The 19,443-nt window shown below is 53.2% G+C and overlaps 2 protein-coding genes across 5 annotated transcripts in view; one reads left to right on the top strand and one right to left on the bottom strand.

Annotated features, from left to right (window-relative positions):
* The window catches only part of Mthfr (methylenetetrahydrofolate reductase), a 21,462-nt gene extending 13,999 nt beyond the window's left edge, over positions 1–7,463 (top strand). For all 4 annotated transcript variants that reach the window (XM_029476590.2, XM_029476589.2, XM_021161395.3 and 1 more), the window contains exons 10-12: positions 260–361; positions 1,619–1,738; positions 2,006–7,463. In XM_029476590.2, coding sequence (XP_029332450.1) covers positions 260–361; positions 1,619–1,738; positions 2,006–2,221 — 438 coding nt within the window. In that variant the 3' untranslated portion in view covers positions 2,222–7,463. The remainder of the gene's footprint in view (positions 1–259; positions 362–1,618; positions 1,739–2,005) is intronic.
* CUNH1orf167 (chromosome unknown C1orf167 homolog) lies at positions 5,433–19,443 on the bottom strand. The gene is given in 8 exon segments (XM_085838599.1): positions 5,433–5,519; positions 8,247–8,490; positions 14,527–14,713; positions 15,213–15,388; positions 16,832–16,959; positions 17,543–17,750; positions 18,200–18,243; positions 18,353–19,443. Coding segments are annotated over 8 exon segments (2,109 nt in total). The 5' UTR covers positions 19,388–19,443.

Here is a 19,443-nt window from a genome sequence, read left to right as displayed (position 1 = left end):
GGACCACTCCACACAGAGACGCCTCTTTCCTTCTGCATCCACCCAACTCCACGGTCTGCAGTGCCACCTCTAATCCCAAAGCCTTCACTGTCTCACACTTTCTTGACGGTCCTCTCCCTGGATGGCTAGGAGGACGGGCATCTGGCTGAGGGGTGGCGTGGGCAGATCTAGTCAGATGTGGAGACAGATTGGAGCAGGCTGAGAAGGCAGAGAACCTGGCAAGTAGTGGGGTTGACATGTTGGGTGTATTCTCCCTCAGGCCTACCTCGAATTCTTCACCTCCCGTGAAACTGTGGAGGCGCTTCTGCAGGTGCTGAAGACATACGAGCTGCGGGTCAACTACCACATCGTGGACGTGAAGGTAAGCCAGCTCCCTCCGGCTTAGACGGAAGCAAGGCTTGAAAACACCTACATTTATTCTGACAGTCCTCAAATGCCCAGCCTAAGCCAGACATATTGTACAAGACAGACAGACCAGATGGAGGCAGGCCCCCAGACTGTGCGGTAGATGAATATATGCCGTGACAAATCTGTGTAAGTAGGAAAGGCAGATTCAGTGTAGGATGCTACAGGCTCCAGAGGAGAGATGTCTCACTGGAGAGGTACAGGGTTTCTATGTGCACACACACACACACACACACACATGCATGGAGGCCAGAGAAGGATGTCTGGTATCCTGCTGTGTCACTCTTTGCTTTATTCCCTTGGGACAGTATCTCTCACTGAACCCAGAGCTGTGATCACCAGTGCTAGGGTGACGGGCACATGCAGAGCCATGCAGAGCCATGCATAGCTTTTTTTACATGGGTGCTGGGATCCAAACATGTGCAGCAAGCCTCTTACCCACTGTACCACGTCCCCAGGCCCTGGTCTGAATCTTTGTAAGGACAAAGACTAAGGAAAGGGCATTCTGGAGAGAAGGCAGGAGGAGAGGCTCTGCGCTGCACTGCCTGTGGAGAAACTGCAGACGGCAGGACGTGGTGGCTGTCTTGCTGTCCTGTCTGAGGCCTAGAGACTACCAAAAGCAAAGGGAGCCCTCCTCCACAGGGCACAGTGCCTGGCTCCACTTCTTTTTTTCTTTTTTTCCTTCTTTCTTTTTTTTTTCTTGGTTTTTTGTTTTTGTTTTTTGGAGACAGGGTTTCTCTGTGTAGCCCTGGTTGTCCAGGAACTCACTCTGCAGACCACCAAGCTGGCCTTGAACTCAGATCCACCTGCCTCTGGGACTAATGTGCACCACCACTGCCCAGCACCTCTATTTCTTTTTACAAAGATCACAGCAGGCAACTAGGAGAGTGGCAAGGACCACGGGACCGCGTGGGGACCCTTGTGGCCCAGGTAGAAAGCCGGGCTGCTACTGTACTGCAGAAAAGCCTAGTAACCCCAGCACTAGGTCAGCCAATTGCTGGAGGATCTGAGTTCAAGGCCAGCCTGGGTTAGAAGCAAATCCTTGTGTGTGTGTGTGTGTGTGTGTGTGTAAGTGCAAGGCAGAATAGAAGTTCAGTCAGGATGCCTCTAGGCTCTGATTTAAGCAGAGGGTGATGGGTTTTGGCAGACCAGGAGGGCATATGAGCAGTAGGAGGTTGCTGTCACCCTGCCTCAGCCCTACCTCTGTTCTCAGGGAGAGAACATCACTAATGCCCCTGAGCTGCAGCCCAATGCCGTGACGTGGGGCATCTTCCCAGGTCGAGAGATCATCCAGCCTACTGTGGTGGACCCCATCAGCTTCATGTTCTGGAAGGTAAGGGAGTGGGAGGGAGTGGAGGACCCTGGCTACCGTGAGAGCCCTGGCCAGACAATAGTCCCAAACACGTAGCTGAAAACCATACCCCAGGCAGGATAGACTTGGTCCCGAAGGCCGTATGTTAGCACGTGGTGTTTATTTCTGGGCTAGCTGGAGTGGCTCTGTCTTGCTGTTCCCTGGGTGGCCTGCAGGGAGACAGCAGGGGCCCAGACCTGAAGGTACCAGCTGTGCTGACCCTGCTCATGTGTCTCTGTCCACACGTAGGATGAGGCCTTTGCCCTGTGGATCGAGCAGTGGGGCAAGCTATACGAGGAGGAGTCGCCGTCCCGCATGATCATCCAATACATCCATGACAACTATTTCCTGGTCAACCTGGTAGACAACGAGTTCCCACTGGACAGCTGCCTGTGGCAGGTGGTGGAGGACACGTTTGAGCTGCTCAACAGGCATCCCACGGAGAGAGAGACACAGGCTTCGTGAGCCTGCATCCCAGTATCTTCCTCACCTGGAGCCCCTCTCCCTCATCTCTCTACACAGGATAATGGCAGCTAGACTGGCAGGAAGCGTCCCGGCACTGGCTGGACCTAAGATGCCCCATCGAGGAGGCTGATGCTCTCTGCTCAAGCCCAGAGCCCATGTTCTTGCTGTGGCAAGCGCCTCCATCCTCAGGGGGAGGAGACCAGAGATTGCCCAGCCACTGCATCAAGGCAGCCTCTAGGAGGTGAACTTTGACCTGGGGTCTATGTGAGACAGACAGTAGGCACTGTGAAATACTGAAGGAGGTAGGAAGAGATGTGCAAATGAGGGTACAGAAACCTCCTCCCTACTCAGCAGTACTACACACCAGGTCCCCAAGAGACGCCTGGCTGGTAACACAGCCTTTCTTGCCATCTTAGGCCAAAGAGTGCAGGAGGTGCTGCCTCTGCGGAAGGTTGGTTGTGTCTGTTCTGTGGCTGGGAAGAAAGTGCCCCTTAAGGGTTAAAAGCGTTCTGTCCTCAATGGAGGCTTGCTCTTGGCCTTGTTTTCTGTCCTCTTAACAAGATTTACCTGAGCAGGGCCCAGCTCTTCCCGTGGCTGTATGCAGCCTGCTCCCTTGCTTCTGAGCAGACTCTCCTGCCAGCTGCACCATCTTCTCTGTTGGGCCTAGACTAGGGGCTGTCCCTGGCACTCCTCCCCAGTCAGCCCTCAGGCCTGGCTGCCTGGGGCAGTGACTGGCAGGCACAGATGACTGCTCCCAGCCTGCTGGTCTTGTTTGAGTCAGGGAATGGGAGAAAGCGGTCCGTAGAGCAACTTAGAGAGAGCAGGGGGTTCCTCCCCTCGTCTCCCAGGCCTGGGTGACTGCAGTGGAGAGCAGCCTCGGAGAGAATGAGCAGAAGCAGCCAGGAGGAGGAGGTCCTTTTGTTGTCCCAGAGCTCCAGGCGCTGGCCCCTCCCTCGGAAGGCTGAGCTTGGTTCTCTTATTTCTCAGGAATATTTCATAGTTGCTGCTGGGCCCTACTCACCCCATGCCTGCTACACCTGAGCCACTGTAAACTGTTTCCAGGAGCACAGGCTGCTGCTAGTTCTTCTCATGGGCTCTTGGCTACCAAACGCTGGTGCCACTTTTCAAAGGCCTGGAGGCAGGGCAGGAAGTACTGCTTGTCTCAGGCTCCCTCCAGGGTCTGTACTGGGCCTGTCAGACTTGACACCTAAGCCATGTTCTGTGTGTCTCAACCAGAGGCCCTTTCCTCTGCCCTGGCAGCCAGCCCACCCTGTCTCTGCCCAAATATCTAGGCTCAGAATAGACTGGACTTGTGACCTGGGAAGCTATGCCCCGTGACCTGCAAATAAGACGTCTGTTTTGGACGCAGGCCCTGCAAGGACCAGCACGGGGAGCCACTGCCACAAACAGACTGGTTCTCTGAGTGAGTGAAACTGATACTTAGCTGGGCTTGAGGCCACTGTCAAGGGCTCTAATGTACAGGCTGTGTGCTCTGTAACCAATGGCCAATTCAACTGAATGAGGATAGCACAGGGTGGTGAGCAGGGACACCCTCCCCTCTCCCTGGCTCAGCCTGTAGGTGGCACTGGTCTTGGAAGGCTGGCTGGTTGAAACGAGGTAAAGTTACCTGGGAAAGGACCCAGCTCTCTTCTCTCTGGTGTAGCTGTTGAGCCACCCGGAGCTGAAGGACCCTTTTCTGCCATGTCCTCGGTTCCAGGTGCCATTGTCTGAGCTACAGAGAGAGTTGATAGAAAAGACCCTCTGCCATCCTGTCAGCCCTGGCCCTTCTGCTGCCACCCCAGGGTGAAGGAGATATGACAAGGGGCCATCATCTAAGAAATGTTAATAGGTGAGCACACCTGAGCCCATCCCTAAGGCTTTGGGCGTGAGGTGCAATTAGTAGTTAGTGCCTCCAGCAAGCCAAGGGATACATAGGATGCGTGGGGGAGTCCTCCAGCTAGCCAAGGGATACATAGGATGTGTGGGGAGTCCTCCAGCTAGCCAAGGGATACATAGGATGTGTGGGGAGTCCTCCAGCTAGCCAGGGATGCATAGGATGAGTGGGGAGTTCTCCAGCTAGCCAAGGGATACATAGGATGAGTGGGGAGTTCTCCAGCTAGCCAAGGGATAGATAGGATGAGTGGGGAGTTCTCCAGCTAGCAAGTGATAGATAGGATGAGTGGGGAGTCCTCCAGCTAGCCAAGGGATACATAGGATGAGTGGGGAGTTCTCCAGCTAGCCAAGGGATACATAGGATGAGTGGGGAGTTCTCCAGCTAGCCAGGGATACATAGGATGCATGGGGAGTCCTCCAGCTAGCCAAGGGATAGATAGGATGAGTGGGGAGTTCTCCAGCTAGCCAGGGATGCATAGGATGAGTGGGGAGTTCTCCAGCTAGCCAGGGATACATAGGATGCATGGGGGAGTCCTCCAGCTAGCCAAGTGATAGATAGGATGAGTGGGGAGTCCTCCAGCTAGCCAAGGGATACATAGGATGAGTGGGGAGTTCTCCAGCTAGCCAGAGATACATAGGATGCATGGGGAGTCCTCCAGCTAGCCAAGTGATAGATAGGATGAGTGGGGAGTCCTCCAGCTAGCCAAGTGATAGATAGGATGAGTGGGGAGTCCTCCAGCTAGCCAAGGGATACATAGGATGAGTGGGGAGTTCTCCAGCTAGCCAGGAATACATAGGATGCATGGGGAGTCCTCCAGCTAGCCAAGGGATAGATAGGATGAGTGGGGAGTTCTCCAGCTAGCCAAGGGATACATAGGATGAGTGGGGAGTTCTCCAGCTAGCCAAGGGATAGATAGGATGAGTGGGGAATTCTCCAGCTAGCCAAGGGATAGATAGGATGAGTGGGGAGTTCTCCCAGGGCCTCTACTTGGTACAGAGGAGCTGAGCCTCCCTACCAGAGCCCAAGACAGCTGCTCCACCCAGTGAACATCTACCCAGTGCTGCCATGCCCTTGCCAGGCTCCAGGCCTGCTGGGAAACCCGACTATGCCAACACTGTAGGTGCCTGTCCCTGCAGGCCAAGAACATCTAACCTCTTCAACGGCAAAGAGCAAGAGGCCCAGGCTCAGCCATTCTGCCAGAGTTGAAAAATCCCTGGCCTGAAGGGACTGACCACCCCTCCCATGCACAGCTGATCCACCTTTGAGGAGCCTGGCCTTGGCCCTTCAGGGCCCTAGTCTCAGAGCTGCAGGGCTCACCTATTCCTGTAGGGGGCCAGTGGAGGGCCCATGCAGGCAGTGGCAGCCTTAACTCGAGGGCTGGGCAGAGGGGTCTTTCTGTGACACCTGAAAAGGAGACTTGAGTCAGGAGAGGATGATGCCTTGATTTAAAAGAACAGAAGCCCCACCCACCTACCCCTCAAGTCTCCAGGCTGTGGGCTGGCCCAAGGCACTAATGGGAAAAGACAGGAATTCTTCAAGTAGCTGGGACACTCAAGAAGAGATGGACAGGGGCATTGTTTCAAAAGGCATGGCCTGAGGACTGAGACCCAAGGACCCAGCTCCTACTCAAACCCCAGGTTGTGGTCCTCTGTATGCCTCTTCCATGTGGCCGTGCCAGGCTGAGCAGCACGTTCTCTACAGCAGGTGGCCAGCAGCTGTGAGTCTGAAGGAAGAGCATGGGGACAAGGACCAACTGCAGTGGGCTTGACCCTGCTGACCATGAGGGGGTCCTGCCCACCTCCTGCCAGAGCAGGCTCCCACCTGCATGCATAATGGGGCGCTTCACCTGACACTCAGGAGTCCCAAGACCCCCAGATGAGGCAAGCCACCAGTACATGGCACAGCTCCCTCTGACCTTCCTCTGGCTCAGTACTGCGGTGGAGCTCAGGCCAGCCCTGAGATTACTGTTATGCTCCTCAATTAAGCTTTAGCTGGTGCCGAAGCCTTGCCTCTCACATGTGGCCTGACTCCAAGGTCTGGGCTCTCAACTAATGCAACATACATAGCGGATTCACAGCACCACAGAATGGCTCGCCACCTGCACATGTTGCCAGGGGAAGGCTACCTGGGCATGCATGAACCTGTGGTAAAGAGCAGGACCCTGGGCACCATTCTCAGAGTCTGCGTGTTTCTAGAAGCCTCAGTTTATCAGCATATCAGCCCTGCCTTCACTAACAAGAAGAGAATGAAAGTATATATACTTTTAAAGGGTTCTAGTGTACTGGTGAAATTTCACGACGTTGAGGCAACAGGACCAGAGGCTGCCTCATGAGCTTGAAGCCACCTGGACTGTACAAGCTGGCTCTACAAAGCCTGTAACATCAACAAGTCCAAAGCATGAGGCCCATGGGGTGCCATCACCCTGAGCCCGTACGAGGATTCTGAAACCCAGCAACGCTAGTCTTACAATTCCATTTCAAAGGCAAAGCCACTTTGATGACTTATGTTCTTTCCAAAGTTAATTCTGTTCCTTCTGGCATCTGAAGCAAGGTGAGGCCAGATTGTCTTTGGGAACACTGTCTAGCCTGCCAGGAGCTTGGGCTGAGTCCCCTAGTTACATCTGCAGACCTCTAGGCAGTGCTGTTTCTTGCACCTGGCATTTGTGATTATCTCTTTCCTTCTGTAGGCCTTCAGCCTCTCACTGTTGTGTCAGAGCTAAGCTTCTGGTCTGAAGGTGACCTTTTGGTGCAAAAAAGAAAAAAAACCAAATTTCTACTTTATTTTCTAAAATGAGCACATTTCATTTTTCCAATTAAAAAAATTGCTGTCTCCATATAGCTGTTTTTAAAGGCTTAGCATAATTTATTTTTATGTGCCTGTGCGTGCGTGCATGCGTGTGCACCTGTGGAAGCCAGAACAGGCCATTGAATCAACAGATCCCCCAGAGCTTGAGCTTCACAGGGTTGAAAACAACCAATGTGGATGTGGGTGCTGGGAACCAAACTCGGGTCCCTCTAGAAAGAGCAACTAGCTACCATGGAACCAACTCTCCAGCTCCCAGATCATGCTATAACTGATTAAGATCTGAAGGTGTAGCTTAGTGAACACTTCCAGTGTCTGTCTGTCTGTCTCTCTCTCTCTCTTAAAAAAACTATGGGGCTGGCGAGATGGCTCAGTGGTTAAGAGCGCCGACTGCTCTTCCTAAGGTCCAGAGTTCAAATCCCAGCAACCACATGGTGGCTCACAACCATCCGTAACAAAATCTGATGCTCTCTTCTGGAGTGTCTGGAGACAGCTACAGTGTACTTACAAGTAATAAATAAATAAATCTTTAAAAACAAAACAAAACAGTGTATGTTTGTGGTATACGTGTGGGGAGGGGCAGGCATGCCTTGGTGAGCATGGCAGCCAGGGGACAACTCTGGAGTTTATTGTCTCCTGCCTTCACATCAGTTCTGATGATCAAATCAAGTCATTGGGTTGGCATGGCAAGCACCTTTACCCGCCCAGACACCAATACTTTTTTTTTTCCTTTGAGATAGTTTAATTATTCAGCCCTAGCTAACTTCAAACTCCTGGAGATCTTGCATCTGCCTGCCTCTGCCTTCCTAATGCTGGGATTAAAGGCACACAACACCGTGCCCAGCCACAAACACTTTTATTTATTTTTTTTAAAGATTTATTTATTATTATATGTAAGTACACTGTAGCTGTCTTCAGACACTCCAGAAGAGGGAGTCAGATCTCGTTATGAATGGTTGTGAGCCACCATGTGGTTGCTGGGATTTGAACTCCGGACCTTTGGAAGAGCAGTCGGGTGCTCTTACCCACTGAGCCATCTCTCCAGCCCCCACAAACACTTTTAAACAGTGTCCATCTCCCTAATAGAGACCCTTTGAAGGCAGACCTGCACAGGGCTGTCACTCAAGAGGTTTGCTAATGGATCCTCCCGCCTCCACCCTGTTGTTGGCCACCCTGAACTGGGTTGTATGGTGTCTGTAAATATGTGTACCCCTGGAGAAGTGTCTAGCCACAATCCCATCGTGGGCAGAACCAAGTGATTTTAAGGGTGTGTTTTGGAAAGCTGACAACACACCACACACACACATACACACCACACACACAACTCACCCGCATCCAAAAGTTTGGGGTGTCCATCAGTAGCAGGAGATGCCCTCTGCTGGCCAGCCTAAGCCAGTGTCCTAAGTCCATGCCCTGTGCCTGGGTCTGTGGCTCCAGCTTCTGTTTGAACAGAGTTGACTGAGAGTGAACCCGGTGGGTCCTAAGGAGACCCCGAAGCCGCTGCCAGCATTGGGTGATAGCAGTTTGTTGGACATAAGCCTGGGCCGCTAACTGCATCCCGACCTCTGGGACCCTGGAGAAAAAGGAGGAGCCTGTTAGAGCCAAAGACAAATGCTCAGCCTGGCCCCTCCCATCCCTATTCTTGATGATCCACCAAATATGCGTCAAGTGGGTAAAATATCAGACAGCAGAGGCAACTGTCCTGTTTCAAGGGACAGAGAGGGCAGTGCTAACAGCTACATCCTGTCCCCTCCCCTGGGAAATGACAGTGCACTGCCCACTTCTGTTGAGTGCATGCGCACACTTGCCCAGGCTATGACATAAGGCAGTTAAACTCAGGAGCTTTTCCAAGGATGGGTGACACTAGAAAGTGACAGAATTGGGATCCACTCCAAAGATCAGGATGTCGCTGTCCTCCTGGCAGACAGACAGACAGACAGACAGGTACCACTCAGCCATGCAATGTGCTTCCCATTACCAAAATCCAAGTTCAAGACCTCGCCTGGAAGCATGGTGTGAGGTTGCCATCTGGTCTCGGGCACTCACCGAGTTGTCAGCTGCTGGGCAGCATGAGCCTGGTGGATCTGGCCTAGGCAGGGCTGGTACATCCACAGGATCCAGCACAGGGCCACCTAGGCTGAGGCTTCATGGCACGGCCCTAGGGTGACTCGCCACACCGCAAAAGCCTGCTGGGCCTGGGTCCTCCACTGCTGCCTGACAATTCAACTCTGCTGCACAAAGCTTCTCCAGCCCAGAAGAAAGGCCACATATTGGTCCTGTGCCAGGGTCCCTGCTCTACAGGTCTCCTGCAAGCTATGGAGTATGGCCCCCAGGTCTCTTCTCAGGCTGTCCTGGAAGTCTTCATGCTGGTCCTCTGACACTCTTATGTCCCTCATATGGTCACACTAGGCCTGGAAAGAGCTGCAGGGGGCAGGGATGTTGATTCTCAGTTGGGTTTTGTGTTTATTCAAAATGATACCTGCAGAAATGCCTGAGATCCCAGCACTGAAGCAGGGGGGTTCCTAAGGCTAGCCCAGGCTTGAAGACCTTGCAAGGCTAGGAATCTAACTCAATTGGTAAAGGGCTTTCCTAACGTGCACAAAGCCTATGGTTCAATCCCTAGCACAAAGTCTGGAGTCCAATCCCTAACACCAAATAAAGTAGGCATGGTGGCATATGCCCTTAAGCCCAGCATACCTTATATAGAGGCAGGAAGTTCAAGATTCAAAGCTATCCTTGGCTAACCACAGGCAGTTGGAGGCCAGCCTGAGCTATACGAGTTCATCCTCTCCTGGCTACTTTAAGAAGACTGAGGGCCTGAACCTCCTCAGAGCTAAAGGAAACACCTACCTCTGTCACCGTCACTGGCCTATTGAAGTCAGAGAGCGAGCCTGGTCAGGAGGTGAATCGTGAGGCTTGTTACCAACCCCAAAGTAATGAGAGGCTGCTGACCAGCTCCTCTGGCTCAGACCAGCTTTCTCCTTAGGTCTCCACCTCACCTAAGTCCCAGACCTTTAGTTGGAATCCCCAGAGCTTTTCATGCCCGGGGCTCCCTGCCTCTCCCAGGTGGCAAGGGCAGACCCCTCCTACCCCACAAGCCCCTACCCCTGAAGACATCTCAGCTACAGCCTGCTGCTGCTCCAGTCCCTAGACACAACCTTCTGAAGAACCTGGAGGTGGACCTGTCCCCACCTCTGGTACTGTTCACAGAGAAACTGCTGCCCTGGGGCCAGAGAGACCGAGAGCCACTGGGGACTCCCCCAGCCTCTTCCCTGTGCCCTGCTCAGCCAGCCCTCTGCCCTACACTCTATCTGCCCGGCTAAAATGCTTTTGGTCACCAGGCACTGTATTCAGGAAGTTGAGGCTCTGTTTGTTTTTTGTTTGTTTTTTGTTTTGGTTTGGTTTTTCTTGGTGCTGGGGGACGGAACCCAGAATGTTGCCCATGTCAAACCCACGCTCCCCAGAGAATGCCATTCCCAGACTTTTTGTTGAAGATGTTGCCAATGTTTTTAGGCACTGGAAGAATTCAGAGTTTTAAAACTCTCGGGGCCGGGTATATAGCTCTGTTTCAAGAGCACATGCTTTGTCTCATGTATATAAAGCCCTGGGGTTCAATCCCCAGTATTGCACAATCCAGGCATGGTGTCAGGGGACTATAATCCCAGCACTAGAAAGGTGGGTGGAGGAGGATCGAGAGTTCAGAGTTATCCTCGAGCAGCTACACAGCAAACTGGAGGTGAGTCTTGGCCATAAGAGACCCTTTCTTCAAACAAACGATAATAAAATGAACTTTCGATCTAGATTTGCAGGGGCTGGAGAGATGGCTGTGCAGTAAGTGCCTGTATTACTTTTCTAGAGGCCTGGGTTCCATTCCCACATCAAGCGGCTCACAACTGCCTCTCACCCCAGCTTCAGGGATCTGATGCCACTGGTCTTTGAGGGCACCAGCATGCATGTGACCTACATTCACACAAAGACACAGATGCATTCATGGTTAAAAAAAGAAAAGAAATCTTCTTTTAAGAAAAATTAGATTCTGATTTCTCTTTTAAAACCAGAAGATTTGACGTCCATTCCTGAGAGACAAGCAGTGAGCTGGAGAAGCGGCTGTCCCCAGTGGGCAGGGCACCAGCTGTCTAAGACAGTCGAATCTGTACTGGTGGGCGTACGGGACATTGAAAATGGCTGCCACTGAGCTGGCAAGATGATTCAGTAAGTAAAGGTACAGAATTAGGTACTAAAGAGACAGGCGCTTTGGGCCAGGAACCCTAGATGAGTGGGTTCTGCAGAGATGCCCTGTGGGTTCTGCAGAGATGCCCTGTGGGTTCTGCAGAGATGCCCTGTGGGTTCTGCAGAGATGCCCTGTGGGTTCTGCAGAGAGAGATGCCCTGTGGTGAGACTTATCAGCACCCCGACAAGGGAACTTAAGAAGTAGGTGCCTTTAGCCCCCACAGAGCTTTCAGATGTAGCCCCAGCCCTGGGTGACCCCTCACTGGTAGCCTGATGAGAGAGAAAGAAGCCGAGGGGAGCTAAGCCATTGGACTCTCTCTTGCTTTGTTGACACCATGAGATGCTAAAAGTCTGTGGTTTAAAAGTATAACCTGGGGGCTGGCGAGATGGCTCAGTGGTTAAGAGTGCCGACTGCTCTTCCAAAGGTCCTGAGTTCAAATCCCAGCAACCACATGGTGGCTCACAACCATCCATAACGAAATCTGATGCCCTCTTCTGGAGTATCTGAGGACAGCTACAGTGTACTTACATATAATAAATAAATAAATCTTTAAAAGAAAAAAAAAAGAGCACTGACTGTTTAAAAAAAAAAAAAAAGTATAACCTGCCATCCTGAGTTGAATACCCTGGACTCATGTATGTGGTAGGGAGGACTGACTCCCACCAAGAGCTGTGGCACACATACAAACCACTAATTAACTAATTAACTAAAACAAAGCTGTAATAGTGGCTGGGAGTGTGGCTCAGTGGTAGACTGGAGTGCTGTATTCTATCCCCAGAACTGAAGTTAATTAGTTACATAAAATGTTGAGGCTATTTGTTGCTCAGAAAGGGGTGGGAGCCTCCTGGAGAAGTGACTACAACTTGGCTGGGGTCAAACTGGGGACAAGGATAAAGATCTTCGTGCGGAGCTAGGATTCTGGGAAGCTAGAGGGGATTCATCCCCTTCCTTCCGCATACAGGCTCCTTGCTCTGCAAGCCTATTTCTTCTACCCCTGCTGCCTAACTGGCATCATGGTCCTGAGAGCACCAGGACTCTTCCTGGACCTTAGAGCGTAAGCCAGCAACATGTAGAGGCCAGGCAAGGCAAAGGTGATGGGGAAGAGGGAGGTGCTGATATTCCAGCCCAGGGTTTGCTGTGGACTGACAGGATCCCCAGGATCCCCACAGGCACTCGGTGGAGTGGGCACAGTCTTATTCCTGGTTTACAGAGGGCCAACCACAGACTGAAAGTACTTAAGTGGTTTGCTCAAGATCCACACAGCAGAAGATAAAAGAGCAGAGACCCACCCAGTCCTAGGTGTACCCTCCGTGATCCAATCCTGGGCTCTGAGATGGCTCTGGAATGGAGTGTCACTAAGGGACCCTTCTGGCCTTCTCCTCTCCCAGGTGTCCCCACCCAGTCCTTGGCTCCCTCAGCAGGAGAGCCAGTGGCTCAGGCCACTCGCACCAGTCCCTGGCCTCGCTCCTGGACTCTTCTGCACTGTCCACCACCTTGCCAGCAGCTGCTTCCACAAACTCATCACAGCCCCACAGTTCCAATTCCAGGCCCAGCAAGCAGCTCTCCCCGGGCCCGTGGAGTCCAGCTGCTCCAGCTGAGGAGGACACTGGGGAGGAGGGGGAATATCTGCTCTGAGCACAGCCCTTAGGCCAGCCTCACCGCTTCCTTCCTCCCCGCAGCAACAGATATGGCCTGGGTGGATCTTTTCCTGGCTCTGATGAACAGATTAGAGGGGTCTGGAGCCCTTCCAAAGGACATAATGACAGGTGACAGGACTACAAAGGGCCCTCAACCTCCGATGCCCAGTGCTCAGCCTTCGGGGTTGGTGCTGTAATTGTGTAATTGTCCTCATTTTACAGAAAGGAAAAGCAGAGGCACAGAGAAAGGTAACTTGCCCCAAATCACACAGTCAGAGGCACAAACCAAAGGTATGTAGGCCGTCCCTTCTCAAACCCCGCCCTGTGAGAGCTTCTGGGGAGAAACAGACACTACAGACTGCCTTGCTGGACCCCCACCCCTCACAGCAGGAGAGCACATGAGATTTGGGGGCCATGCTGACTGGGCTGTGAGACTCCAAGGGGCTGCTGCTGGGAAGACCAAGGATGGGTCAGAGGAGCTGTCAGGAAGCAATGACTCCACTACACAAAGGACAATGGGGTCCCCCCTTCCTGCAGAGAGGTTCCTACCGCCTCTGGAGGGTCCACCAGTACAACCTCGCTGCATCCAGAGTCTACTGGAACTGCAGCTGCCAGGGAAGAGGGCACAGCCCCTGCTCTGCCACCTGACTGCTCTCAGGATACCCACCAGAAAGGTCTCCAGGGGGTGGGGGCCCTGGGAAGCTGGGGAGGAGGGATGAACCCTGGGTCTCCTCATCTCCACCCCACTCCAGCCCCTCCTGATGTTCTGCAGCCCAGCCAGGCCTCCCCCATCTTGGGCTGCTGCCGCGTGCCTCCAGGGCTAACATGGTCTTCATGTCACTTGAGGGAGGGTCTGGACCACAAGTGCCACTGGCTCAGAAGGTGCTGCAGAATCTGCTTCTGCATGCCCTGGAAGAAGGATCTGGGGGAGGGAGGGAGGGAGAGAGGGAGGGAGGGAGGTGAGTGAGTCCCCAGGGCTCCTAGCACCCATGACTGGGTCAGGCCTGCTGTGAGAGAGCCCAGCTGGCAGACGGTAGCTGGTGGAAACCAAGGGATCACTCAGAGCTTCAAGAAATGTCGTAGCTCAGTGGTAGACACGTGCTTAGGGGGATGAGTCTGAGGTCCTGATGCCCAGCCCCACAAAAGACACAAACAAGCCACTCTAGTGACTGCCAAGCCCACACCCTCTTGTGGGGGACTCAGTTAAAACAAATCAAATCAAAACAAAACAAAACAAAACAAAACAAAACACTTTTTCTGAAAACAGTGCAAAGCAAAACAAAACAAATGGAAACCAGAAACTATCAAAAATACAAGCCAGGCATAGTAGATTGATTGCCAGAGTGTGCAGTCATCCTGAACTATGTGCCACCATGCTTGCTAGAACGGAACTCTTAACTAGGGAACTACCGGCTTATTCTCCAAGGCAGCCTAGTTGAAAAGCTGACCTCTAATGACCCCAGTCTCCCCAGAGCTAACAATCAAGCCTGGTCTCAGAATTCTTGTAAAGGCAGCTGAGGGCAGTGGTAGCCCCAGGAGCTTTCTGCTTGGTCACTGTCTCAAGGTCCCATGGCCACCTCCCAGAGCCTGATATCTGCTGAGCCACACAATGTATCATCATATCAGCCCCCCTGTCAAGGCCATGGGAAGGCTGGGATTGTCAAACAGGCTCTACAGGACATGGATCATGTACCCACCATGCCCTGGGCTGACCCTGGGTCGTCAGCTTTCAGACACTTACCCAGCTTGCTGGCGCTGGTAGAATCGTGTCCTCCAGAGCAGCAGGGTCTGGTACAGGGCCAACTTTTGGCAGATTTCCCACAAGGAGCACTGATCTGGACCCTTAGATAGCTGTTGGGCATGGGTCACTGTCTCCAGGCAATGGGCCATGGCAGTTCCTGGGGCTAAGCCGCTGAGAACCTCATTCCCTGGGGAGAAGGCAGGAAGTGGTTGAGCTCCTGGTTGCAGACGTACAGCTGCAGCCTCAGGCCTCCTGGGCCTCCCCATCATGGACACTGCCTTCCCGTGTCCTCTACGTGCTCCCCGTAAGGTTATCTTAAGACCCCATGATCCCCAGCTGGGGAAGGGGACTGTGCATGTGTCCTGCCTCAAACTAGAGACTTTCTGGAGCAGAAAGCCCCGTGCTTTCTGAGCAGAATGTGTGATGACCCAGCGCTAAGCCAGAATAGTCCCCTGTCCAGAGCAGGAGCCAGAGCCGGGGATGCAGCCCAGCCAAGGTTTGCTCCCTCAGGGAACTCCTCCCAGACCTCTGGTACTGGCAAGGTTCCTCCCACCCCTAAAAGGCCCAGCTCAGCAAAGTTCCCTCCCGCTGTAGCATTTTTCCTGAGCTTCTCTGGGCTCTTGAACTTGACTAATGGGAGCTCTGGTTAGAGGAAACGGACCCCCCTGTGTTTGCCACAGGCTCACCTGCCTTCTGCCGGTGGAGGGCCAACTGAGTCATCTTTGTGACATCTGAGGCCTGGAGCTGCTTCATCTCTATCCACTGTCCCAGGCATACCCTTAAGGTCCTCACTCTTCGATGGGCCAGATGTCTTCTGTACTGGGCCCCTCTTTTCGCTAACCGTTGCCAGGCCTTAAAGCACCTACACCGTGGAGAGAAACAGCCCCTGGCAGCAGCAGCGGGGCCACCTGCTCCTGCTATGCCCACGATTCAGGACCCCCGGGGTTTGCCTTTCTGAGCCTCCATGTCTCATCTATAAGGTGGAAGGCTGTGAGGGACTGTGTGTAGCTCAGGCCACAAATGTCATCCCCAAGTGCCTGGAGGACGCTGGCATCCTCCTGCCTGGCCTCCCACACCCACCCTTGCTCAACTTATTCTGCTGGTTCTGATTCAGTGACCACTGGCATGCTGCCTTCATCTTGAGTCCAGTCCGCTTATCTACCTGCTCAGCCTCCTGGGGCATCTCCTCTGCTCCTCAAAACTCAGCTCCTCCCCATGGCCCCCAAGGCTATGTAGGACCTGATCCCAAACACCTTTTCCAGTCATCTCAGAACATTTCCCGGTCCCTCGAGATGCTCGTCACTGCTGCTTTTCTCCTTCATGTATTTGGTCTTTCTACATTGCCTAAGATGACCTTGAATTCCTGGACTCAAGCAATCCCCCTGCCTCCACCTCCTGAGTATCTGGGACTAGGAGCTTTTACTACTACACCGGCTCCTGGCGTCATTACGCTCCTGCTGAGGCCTTTGCACACTCTGTTCTTTTCGTGTGGTACCCAGGTCCCTTCATCCCCCTGCAGGTTACTATCCATCCCTAAGTCACTCACCATGTCTAGGTCATTAGGTCACTTCTAGGTCACTTCCAGTGTTAAAAGTTATTGCTGGGGGCGGGGGATCAACATGAGTTGATGGAATTTAAAAAAAAAGGCCCTGCCGGGCGTGGTGGCACATCTTTAATCCCAGCACTTGGGAGGCAGAGGCAGGCAGATTTCTGAGTTCGAGGCCAGCCTGGTCTACAGCGTGACAGCCAGGGCTACACAAAGAAACCCTGTCTCAAAACACCAAAAAAAAAAAAAAAAAAAAAAGGCCCACAGATGTATAGGAGCAGGAAAGATGGCTCAGTGGTTAAGAACACTGGCTGCTCTTGTGGAGGACCCAGGTTCGGTTACCAACACTCACGTCTGTAGGCACACAAACCACCTGTAACTCCAGTTCCCAGGGATCCATTGCCTTCCTCTGGACTCTGTGGGAACCTGCATGTGTGTGGCGTGCATACAACCATTCAAGTACACACACATAAACAGAAATAAGTATAAAACATAAATAAATAAAACACACATTATAATGGCTGCTAACTCAACAGTGTACCACGTGATGAGGCGGACCCTGACTGTCCTTTTTTTATAACTATAAATGGTGTCAGGACTGGCATATTTTGTCCCACTCTTTGTCCTCATCCTGGCTCTAGGTGGAAGAAGCTGGTTGGCAGGTGCAGAGGCAGAGGGTGGGGCAGAGGGCAGGGTGGGGGAAGAGCAGGCCAACAGCTGCCTAAGGCCACACTGCCCAGTTTTGGTGCCCACGCTTACCTGCATCTCCAGGCAAGATCTGTGGCTGCTTTTCTCTCCAAGGAAAGGCTTCCCCTAGAAGCAAGGAACGTTGGCGCAGCCTGGGTATGAGGTTGCTCCAGTTTCTGCTGCAAAGCGACATGTCTCCACTGGGTCAAAAGACAAGGGGCAAAAAGATGCTGGCTGAAGCTTGGGATGAGGCTCCCAAGAGAGCAGCAGGGAGGGGCAAGCGAGAGTCACAATCCTGTACCAAAGCTCTGGCCCGAATCATAAGGCTACCCCATTTCCTTAGGAATGAATGAATAAATAGCAAGAGGCAGAGCTTTCCTTTGGAGCCAAACCTTCCACTCTTCCGTACTCAGTACCCAAGGAGGAAGAGCACCCATACATCCTCTCAGCCCAAGCTGGCAAATAACCAAAACCAAAACCAAAACCAAAACCAAAACCAAAACCAAAACCAAAACCAAAACCAAAACCAAAACCAAAACCAAAACCAAAACCAAAACCAAAACCAAAACCAAAACCAAACAGCGTGACAGCCAGGGCTACACAGGGCTACCAAAACCAAAACAAAACACACAAAAAAACCCTAGCAGATGGTTGGAGAGATCATTATGAGCTGCACCCTGGGCCCAGCAGGCGCCCCCCTCTCAGTAGGCAGGCGCCCCCTCTCCTCTCAGCTATATCAGGACCATGTCATTCCACCCAAACCACAACCTGGAGAACCCAGACCTCTCGGAAGCTCCAGGCTAGAAGGGCCTTTGCTTGTTGCTCCCAAGCTGCCTCCAGTCGGGTCTCCTGGAGCCATAGGACCCAGCGCAGCTCTCTGAGGCTCTTTCGAATCAGCTGCCTGTGTCTCATAGCTGTGGCCTTAGCCACTGCCTGGTGCCTCTGTGACAAGCGCCTCCACACTCTGAAACTTTCGGACAGCAGCTTCTGGCTGAGGACATAACAGGACTGATGGGGAGGGGGTAGGGGGTAGGCGCAATTCTCAGCCCCATCCTCCCAGGACACCATCCTTGTGACTTTTCCAGTAATCATGAAGGCGATGCCCCCTTCCATAGAAGAAGACCCAAAGAACTCTCTTGTTGATACCCTGGACTCCCAGAGAGTAGGAGACTCCCAGAGAGAGAATAATTTCCCCACTACCCCGATGTCTACAGTTCCCAGTGATCCAAACCCAGGGGCATAGAACCTGGGCCCATAAGTCCCTGGGCCCTGATTTCCCATGAGGCACAGGGTAGTTTTGTCCCCTTGAAATCCTGCCAAGCCTCTGCCATCAGAAACCCAACTTCCTCAAGTCCCTAAGATACAGGCAGATGGCTCAGAAGCTGAAGTGGCCTCAACTCTACACCCCTTCCCCGCCCCCCCCACAGCGGGGGGCCTCACCAGGCTGCCTGGGAGTCCAGGGTCACAATGTTTTGAGCCTCGTTCTGCAGAAACAAAAGACAGGACAGTTCTCAGGCCAAAGAGTAGGTGTGATAACTTCAGCCAAGCCCATCTTCTGGGAGTGGCCCACCCCCAGCCTCTGGAGGCCTCTACCTGTGTGGTGCTCTGAGCCGGGGCTGTGTTTGACGGGCAGGAGGCCATCCTCTCCCCATCCCTGCCTGTTTTTTCCTCTGGGGCCTTCTCTTTTCCTGCCTGCCCAGGCAGGACGCTGAAGATGCCTGTAGATTCAAGTCTGGTCTCTTTGCTGCTCTCCTCGAGTGTGACACTGAAGTGCCCTCTGTGCCTTTTGTTATATAGAAGGCCTGGGGGACCCCTCTCTCTTGCTCCAAGGTACTGGGTAGAAAGGACCTCCTGGTCTGAGTTAGAGAAATCCCCAGCCAGTGTTCCCAGAGTAGCCTCATGTAACAGGGGTATGTATATAGGGGACTCAGAAAATCTAGCTTGGACCTCCAGAGTCTCCAGGAAGCTTAAACTTTCCTTAGAGTGGCTGGGCCAAGATTGGGCAGGAGTTGACTGGCCACCACAGTTGTGGGGTCCTCTCTGGGTAAGACCTGGGTGCTCCCAGGATGTCTGGCTCTCAGGTTGTAGGTGTTGGGTGGAGTCCAGCAGCCAGTGGGCAGTACTACAGGAGAAAGGGGATGAGGCCTGAGACTGACTGTGGTCAGAGACAGACAGGTCCTCCAAGGTGAGAGGCTCCCCCACAAGCCTGGGTGCCCAGCTCCCTGAACGACACCAGGGCCTGGGGCCAGGCCATGTGCACCCATCAAGAGGTGCCAAGTCCGCAGAGAGTCTCAAGTCTAAGCAGCCTGTGACCTGAAATGTCTGCTTCTGGTGGGAGGATGGGCCAGTTGGTGGCAGGCAGCTGTTCTGCAGATGGGGGCTAGCGGTTCCTCGGAAGCACAGGTTACTCTGCTGTACAAATGGCTCTCGGATCCTCCCCTGGGACCTCCCTACTGGCAGGTGTAGGTTACTCTGCTGCTGCAGCCCTGTGTCACCTAGTCGGCCAGCTGTGTCCTTCAGGGCAAGGGCCAGGTGGGGACATGGACAGGTCAAGTTACTTTGGACTTGGCAGGGCTTCTGGCATAGCACTGGGCCTTGGGCGTGTGTGGTGACCTGGCACATGGGCATCTTCTGGTCTCCTCTGCTACCCAAGCTGATGTCCAGGTTTCTCCAGGGTCTCTTCA

This window comes from Mus caroli, unplaced genomic scaffold (genome assembly GCF_978045245.1).
Source record: "Mus caroli unplaced genomic scaffold, Mus_caroli_1 scaffold_6, whole genome shotgun sequence".
NCBI lineage: Eukaryota > Metazoa > Chordata > Mammalia > Rodentia > Muridae > Mus > Mus caroli.
The sequence above is the reverse complement of the archived record's forward strand: the minus strand, read 5'-3'. Positions and strand labels throughout refer to the sequence as shown.